This window comes from Stegastes partitus, unplaced genomic scaffold (assembly GCF_000690725.1).
Source record: "Stegastes partitus isolate 25-593 unplaced genomic scaffold, Stegastes_partitus-1.0.2 Scaffold837, whole genome shotgun sequence".
NCBI classification, from domain to species: Eukaryota; Metazoa; Chordata; class Actinopteri; family Pomacentridae; genus Stegastes; species Stegastes partitus.
The window spans coordinates 260,104-268,283 of NW_007578568.1; the positions used below are offsets into that span (position 1 = coordinate 260,104).

General features: G+C 47.3%; 2 protein-coding genes across 2 annotated transcripts in view; both read right to left on the reverse strand.

Moving 5' to 3' along the window:
• Positions 1-2,102, reverse strand: part of LOC103365408 (flocculation protein FLO11-like) — a 10,310-nt gene extending 8,208 nt beyond the window's left edge. Inside the window, exons 1-3 of the mRNA XM_008292834.1 lie at positions 2,029-2,102; positions 764-915; positions 193-421 (exon numbers count right to left, since the gene is read on the reverse strand). Coding sequence (XP_008291056.1) covers positions 193-421; positions 764-915; positions 2,029-2,031 — 384 coding nt within the window. The 5' untranslated portion in view covers positions 2,032-2,102. The remainder of the gene's footprint in view (positions 1-192; positions 422-763; positions 916-2,028) is intronic.
• Positions 2,103-2,456: 354 nt separating this feature from the next.
• ccdc141 (coiled-coil domain containing 141) overlaps positions 2,457-8,180 on the reverse strand; it is a 23,083-nt gene continuing 17,359 nt past the window's right edge. Inside the window, exons 15-19 of the mRNA XM_008292837.1 lie at positions 6,169-6,309; positions 4,928-5,116; positions 4,661-4,844; positions 2,685-2,797; positions 2,457-2,564 (exon numbers count right to left, since the gene is read on the reverse strand). Coding sequence (XP_008291059.1) covers positions 2,457-2,564; positions 2,685-2,797; positions 4,661-4,844; positions 4,928-5,116; positions 6,169-6,309 — 735 coding nt within the window. The remainder of the gene's footprint in view (positions 2,565-2,684; positions 2,798-4,660; positions 4,845-4,927; positions 5,117-6,168; positions 6,310-8,180) is intronic.

An 8,180-nucleotide genomic window follows, 5' to 3' on the forward strand; every position in this document is an offset into this window, starting at 1 on the left:
AAAAAAAAAAAAAAAAAAAAAAATGTCCTGATCAGCCCAATCTGGATCGATGAGATCAGCACATCCCCAGCACAGTTGAAAATGAATGCTGTGTCTGTTAAACATGTGTCCTGGCAGCATGCAGTTCATGGAAAATAAACTGGGATGTGAAACAGATGATTGAGGACCACCACATGATTCATGCTAACTAACCTGTATCGTGTTTGACTGACACAAAGCCGAAGCTGCCTGCTGTGCTGTTTCCACCTGAAACTCTCTCTGGATGTCAGAGAACAATGGACCCATCACAGGTGTAGGGGGCGTGGCCTGGGGTTGTAATTGGATGGTGTGGACATGCCGGTCGGTGTCGGCTGAGGAGCAGGTGAGGCTGAAGGTGTGGGTGGAGCAGTAGGATTGTGTGACATCACAGTGCAGCTGAAAGCTGTTCAATAAAGACATAGAGGTTCCGATTAATATCAGACTTTGTCTGGTTTGGTTCCATGTTTCACCGTCTGTTTCAGCTGACTGACACTGAATCAGCTGTTACACCGACTGAGCATTAACCACGTCTCAGATGTTGAACCCAGTAACTCTGATCACCAGGACAGGTCCAAGGGTTCATTTATCCTTTAAAATACATCATAATCTACTGTCGGGCTCATGGTTCAGATTTTCATGGTTCTCAGAGGACGAATCCTCAACACCCTGGTGACATTTTTTTGGCTCCAGAAATCTCTCTGCAGGAAAACTGCTGTTCACATGTATGAACCAATGAAAGACCAACCTGTTGTCTGAGATCTCCGTCCGTCTGTCTGCCTCCTCGCTGGGGCTCGTCTGAAAACGAGCCTTCCTATTGGCTGCAGTCTTCACAGGATCCTCCTTCCCATCATGCTCGGTGGTCAGTTCGGGGGTGTGGCCTGTTTCCTTCAGCTCGTACTGGAAGCACAGAAAACATTCAGCTTCTGAAGAACATCTGATGACACCAAGTGTGCCAAGATATAAGCCTACATGTGCTGTGGGTGGTAGTCTAATAAGACGACCGTCACATGAGAAACTGGTAAAATCACCACCTGCTGGACCGAACCTGAGGTCCGCTCAGAGGCAGGTGATGAGAACAGTCCTCACCAAAGTGTCCAAAATGACTTGAATGTCAGAAATCAGTGTAATGGGGAAAGTCTTGACTCAGGAATTTCCTTTGAGATGAATAAAGTTTTACCTTATCTCAGTCAGGTGAAAATAAGAATGTAGATAGAATTTTGCATCTAATAAACAGCAGCACTGATCCTCTGGAAGCAGCTTCAGCTTGTTCATTCGTATATTCTAACTCTGCTGAACGTATGTTGTGAGGGTTAGAGAAACAACTTTGCTGTTGACATGTTTTAAGTTGAATCTCAGGGATCAAACCAGTTTGCAGCATTCAGAGCTGGTTTCAGATTCTGCTCTGATACAGTTTAGTTCTGGTTCACTTGTTCTGTTTCAGCCTCAGACTGAACAACAGTGATGATGGTGATCTGGAATCAACACTTGATGCTGCAGGAACGATCAGGGTTTGAATACACCCAGGAAATAGAATCTCAGGTTTTCCTTTTTGTGAGTCTTAAATGTGAATTTATTAGAAAATGATTCTCCTCAGAGCGAATCCTGTCCACAGATGGTTCTGGTAGGTTCTAGAGGTAAAACAGTCCTTCCATTGTCTAGAACTTGTTCTGATCAACCACCATCACACATGCTGATATAAGCCTGGAATGTTTACCCAGAATGCACTTGTTAAAGTTTCTGGATCAAGCCGCCAACCTTTGGACTAGTGGACAGCCGGCTGCCCCTCTGAAGCTAAAACTGTGCTTCAGTACATACAATAAAGTGACTGCAGATAAAGAAGCAGCTGATTCTGAGGTCAGAGGGGATTTTTATTAGATTTTATTTGACTGTATTTGGAACGGTGTCCTCTTCCATCCAGACCAGTGATCAGTGTGCTGCCTATCGACTGGATGCAGTCTGACAGCATCCAGTCTGCGTTCACTGTGAGTCTCAGTTTGAGGTTCTTGTTACCATGTCGACCTCCTGGGTTCTGCGGTTATCGCTCTGCTTCCTCTTCCTCTTGTCATCGCTGTCTCTCCTCCTCTTAGCCTCTTCCTTCTTCTCCTCGTTGTTCTGTTGTTTCACACTCTCCATCTGAAACAGGGTTTATATGAGAATAAAGTAACGGACCTCTGAGTCCGTCTGATTGGACACACAGTCCTGAGCAGCTTATGAGCAACACGTGTGTGAAATCAGAAGTTAATAAGAGCTGCTGCTGATTTGTTATTCATAAAAGCATCTTCCTCCTTTTTATGATCTGATATAATTCTGTTGTTTCTGTTCAGATGTATCCGGATCAGTGTGCCACAGGAACACACAGATCATCAGCTCAGGCTGTTCACGTTACACACTGTAGTTCTACACGTCAGTGTTTACTCTGATGCATCCAAACACTAAGTCTACCAATCCACTGAGCAATAAAACAGGTTCTGACCCTGGTTCTGGCTCTGATCCTGGTGTGTGCTGTGGGTTAAGATGTGTCTGTCAGGAATGAGAAGATGTCCGGTCTGGAACCACAGGTCCACAGAACCTCTTCAGAACATTGAGCTTGGTGTGTTGGAGTCAGAGTTAGTCTTTTACAGTCAGATTGGATTGACTCAGGATCAGAACCAGATATGTGGACTCACCTTCAGTTTGACCTCCAGCTCCATCAACCCGTCGCTCAGCTCCCGGATGGACTCCACCATCTCCGAGTGTTTGCTGACTGTCTTCTCAATGTAGCGCCGACCCTCCTCCACCCCTGCAACAAATGTCCACGTCGTTTAGAGCACAAACACCTCAAAGTCACAGAGGACTTTCTAAAAACGTTGTGCTGATGCTGCTTAAAATAGACTTTAACACAAACACAATGGATGGATGTCCAACAAATATGGAGGGAACAATGACTCCAGCTCCTGAGGATGCTCAGAATGACATGAGAGCTCATCACAGTATTGATGACAAACATGAAAAAATAAAGTTCTGACCCACAAATCTGTCTTTACACTTTTCTCTCAACTTGGTTTTGTTTTTAACATACAAGCTGCAATCAAAGAATTGAGAGTCTGCACCTTCAAAAGTCTTCACCATGTTAAATTAACCTCCATCAGTGTCCCTGTGCGGAGCGGCTCTGCTCCCAGAGCTCCTGCAACACTTCAACTATGGAAGTCTTGTCCTGGAAACATGTCGGCTCCATCTGGAACCACTCTAAGTCCAAACAGAGAACTTCAACTGGAATCTAATGATGGAGAAGCAGAAGAAGAAGAAGAAGAAGAAGAAGAAGAAGTAGTCTCAGGGAGACAGATCTGATGGAGAGCAGCGATTGTGTTGTTGTGGACAGAATCTGGCGTTAATCAGCTGAGACTGTCGGAGCAGCGACATGAATCCCAGTTCAGCTGCTTGGATGTTCTCAGGACGTTCCAGGAGAACTCTGAGCTCAGTCTGGAGGAAGATGACGGAAACAGCAGCAGCTCCCGACCTCCTCCCCTGGTTCTTCCTGTTAAACTGCTGTCTGTTCTCTGGGTGGTTACCATGGTAACCATGCACCCTCCTCTGGTCACCATGACGATCCTCCACGTGAAGCTGGATCATCACTGATGGTCCAGAAACATCTGGACTCGGCTGACTGTTGCTGGTGCACAGGTAGATCACAGGTGAGCACGATGTGCTACGTTGCTACGTTAGCAAACGTTACAAACATCTCTGAGCATTTGGATCTCACCTGTTGGATGGTTCCACTGACACGACACCTGAGGAGCTCAGAGGACCAGCAGTGAGACCTGGCTCCACCAGGTGTCGCTGTGGAGCTCTATGCTGGTTTAATATAATGAAGTGGGAAAAAAATCGGTCTTTATAGAGAAATAATCGATAAAGAATATTTTATCAAGAATAACAATAGAACAAAAAGACCAATGATGTTCCCAATGTCGTTCTAAACATTTATGGATAATCCACAGAACACCGACAGTCGCCTAATTCCTCTTGACGCACCTGAGAATGGAGCCCATCAGCGTCTGTTTAAGTGATCCATAGACATCCGCGGGGCTCAGCGGCCCCAAGCCCAGGCCGTCCAGTTACAATATTGGAATGACAAACGTCAAGACGTAATGACTGTGTTCAGTTTTGGTGGATGGTCGTACGCAGCAAGCTAGGTTGGTCTTCATTGTGAGCAAACAAGTAGATTCTCTGATAACAGCTAAATCCAGCACTTTGCCACAACAACACTGCTGAGGGACATCTTTTAGTGACCCTTTATTTTTAATGCTATGCATAAAAACAGGTTGTACTCTTGAATTACGTTGATGTGAAATTGCATTTAGTGAGTAGGCTTTGCCATCCTATGTGGCTGCTTTAACACAGATCAGTCTCAGGTCGTACTGTGCATCAGAGGAAGCAGCTGCAGAGTGTGGTGCCACATTCAGCTTCTCATGCCAGAGACGCCACCGCAGAGGAAACGTCTGTTTAAAACGTTGGCTGTGACCTGGACAGAAGTGGTGGATGACTACATGAGATGGAACCTTTCTACATGTACTTTTATGTGACCAACAGTGTGACACAATGACACCGGCTGTGTGTCTTTGAGGTGAACACGTGGACCATGAAGGTGATGCAGAGCTTCACCCACCGTGCAGCCTGACGGCGAGCTCGCTGATCTGACTGATCCTCTCTTCCTGTTGAGGAACTGTCGGCCAAATGAACTTCTCAAACTGCCGGTACAGAACTGACACAGCTTCTGTGCTGCGACACTCTGAGGAGAACTTCCCGACCCGAGCAATGGTGGCGCTGGCCTCCTCACACCAGAACTGATACTGCAGATGGACAGACACAAGAAGTGACTGAGTTCTGCTGCAGCTCCAGCCTTCAGGGACCATGGATCAGAGCAGCTTCTCACCTCCTCCATGGCCTCCTGCAGCCTGCACGTCATGTCCAGAGTTTTTTTGTGTTCGCTCACACTTCGGTCAAACTCTCCCATCTGCCTCTGCAGCTCGTTGGCGGCGTCCTCCACCTCACGGGCGACGCCTCCGTCCTTCACCTCCGAGCCAAGTCGAGCCGCCGAACCATGCAGACGCTTCCTGAGAGCCTGCAGAATCAACCAGAGTTCAGCTTGAACGATCAACCTCTGCAGGTTCTGAACTGTTTTAGAGTCTGTAGCTTTAAATGAGCAGCCGCTGGCCCCGCCCCTGCTACTGGCAACTGGTTTAGTTCAGACCCTGAACCACCCGGTCCTGGTTTCCTGGTTTAGATTAAACACTGAACCACTTGGTCCTGGTTTACTGGTTACACAGCAGAAATAAACGTCTTACCATACTTACCGAACTCAACAACAAGGCCATTACACGCATTGCACTCTCAATATTACAGGACTCTACCCACCCACTACCGGAATATCTTATCCCGTTGCCTTCAGGACGGAGATACAGGACACTGCGGTGCAGAAAGGCTCGTTTTGGTAAAAGCTTGATGCCTGCAGTCACAGCTGCCTTAAACAGAATTCCCCGCTGAGCATCCCTGTACTACATTGTCATGTCTTTCGTATGATTTCATGTTGTACTTTGTGTTGAAATGTTATTCTGTCTGTGTACCCTTATGTGGGATTCTCTGTAGTTTGTATTGTCATGTTATGAAGTCAAGGGCTGGTCTGTGGAAAAGAAATTCCCCCTGGGACAATAAAGTCTAAGTAAGTATATTAACAGCGTTTAATTTACACCTCCAAGTTTAAAAAGACCAAAACACAGTAAGAACTGGTTTTCACAATGATGGACCCTGAAAAGCAACGTTGGCTCTCAAACCATGAATATGTTGAAGTCCAGTGTTGTGTTGACCCGTCCATCCACCGCAGACGGTCAGAATGACCTGCTGTTACTTCCACAGATGTGGTTTCTGACTCCTCCCATGATTCCAGTGATCCGAACATGAGTAAAGAGGCGGAGCTAAGCTAGAACATGGCCTGTCCTGTAACATGCACTGAATCCTGCAGAACTTTCACCCTAAATATATTTGAAACGGCGAGTTCTCTAACGTTCATAGCTGACCATCAGCTGTAGACACTAGGTTCTATGGGGCCTGACTAACTCCTGGAGCCTCAGATGTATTCTGGACTTCAGTGAGGAGGAGGAGGAGCTTCAGACCTACCTGCAGCTTGTCATCGAACAGCTCCACCTGCTGCAGCTGGTTCCTCACAGCCTTCATGTTCCTGGTTCTGTCATTTCTCTTCAGGTAGTTAAACTTCACGTTGCTGAAACGTTTCTTCAGCTCCTTAAAAGAGTCACGAAGCTGAAACACAAACAGACGATCAGAAGAAGACAGTACCTAAGTATCACGCAGCATCTGTAGAGCTGCAGTGATTAGCCATTTAATCAATCAGTTGTCAACTGTCTCCAACTATTCTGACGACCAACTGATCAGTTTAAGTCAATATTTAATTAGAAATATCTAAACTCTGTGACTGCAGCTTCTTCAATGTCAGTATCTTCTGGTTTCTTTTCTTCTCTGTGACAGTCAGCTGAAGACCTTTAGACAAAACCAGGCATTTGTCATCTTGGACTTTAGGAAACACTTTATGACACTCTGGAGATAAAACAGCTGATTGGTTCATCCAGAAAATAATCAGCAATGATAACAATCTTTAATTCCTGATGACGAACCAGCCGAGCTAACAGCATCACAGTGAAAGCTGAGCTGTGGACGTCCGGCCACCCAGCTGTCTGCAGTTCGTTTCAGGGGAAGTCGTTTGCATGTTTTAGAGGCTAAAAATACTTTTCCAGTTCATATCTGAAGTGCATCATATGTTGCTGTGATGTTTTTTATACGTTCTGATCTGGTGGGTTCTGGTCGGCCTGCATGCAGACGGAGCTTTGATGGGTCTATTTTTAGATCCAGCAGGACGATCGTGTCTTGGTGTCAGATGGCAGATCTGTCAGCTGAGGACAGCTGAGCAAACACCGAGTCCAATCAGACTGAAACCTGAGGCCGGTTCTGACCGAGGGAGGCTCAGGCTGGACCTTCAGAATCATCTGGGGAACCTCAGGCTATGAACACCAGGAATATGAAAGTGACGTGGAAGGTTCTGTGGACATTTTAAAGGTCCGTACTGTCTTCAGCAGGCTATTCACAGTCTCATATGTCCCAGTGACCTGCCCAGTCATGGTTTCCTAGTTTAAAGGTTCCACCATCTCTGAATGTCCTTCCAGAGAGCACTGAGCTGTGACCATCCAGACTAATGTTAGCCACATTAGCCTCACAACACTGAGGATTTTCCTGTTGTTGTGGCTAATGCTCGGCATCCTGCTTGCGAATGTCCAGTCCCTGGACATCAAGCTGGAGGAGCTCAAAGCCAGGATCAGGTACCAGAGGGACACAAGAGACTGCAGCATCCTCTGCCTGATGGAGACATGGCTGACCCCACCGTACCGGACCACGCCGTTCAACCAGCGGAGTTCTTCACAGTTCATCGTATGGACAGAACGGCTGAGTCGGGGAAGTCTGGAGGCGGGGGCGTCTGTCTCATGACCATCAACAACTGGTGCAGACATGTTGTGTCTTTCTAAGTCCTGCTCGCCCAATCTGGAACTTTTAACCATTCAACCACCAACCAGCCTTTCTACCTCCCCCGGGAATTCACCTTCGTTATTTTCAGCACTGTCTACATCCACCCGCAGGTGGACACGGACGCTGCATTAGCCGAGCTACATGAGGCTTTCTCCAGCTACCAGGCTAACCACCGGGAGGCAGTCCTCATCATGGCCGGGATTTTAACAGTGCCAACTTGAGGAAGGCGATGCCAGAACTCCACCAGCACATCGCCTTCCCCACCAGAGGAGACAGACCTCTGGATCACTGTTATTCTCCCTTCAGAGACGGCTATGCAGCAAAGACTCAGCCACCATTCGGCAGGTCAGACCACGCCTCCATTCTCCTGCCCAGGTCCAAGCAGCGGCTGAGGCAGGCAGCCCCGGTGGAGGAGAAGTGTCGTGTTGGTCTGACCAATCAGAGGCCGCCCTGCAGGACACCTTGGAGACAGCAGATTGGGACATGTTCCAACGCAGCTCCGGTGATGACGTCAGTTTGTTTACGGAGGCGGTTGTGGGATTTATTGGGGAAACTAGTGGAGGACACGATCCCCAAAAGAACCATCAGGGAGTTTC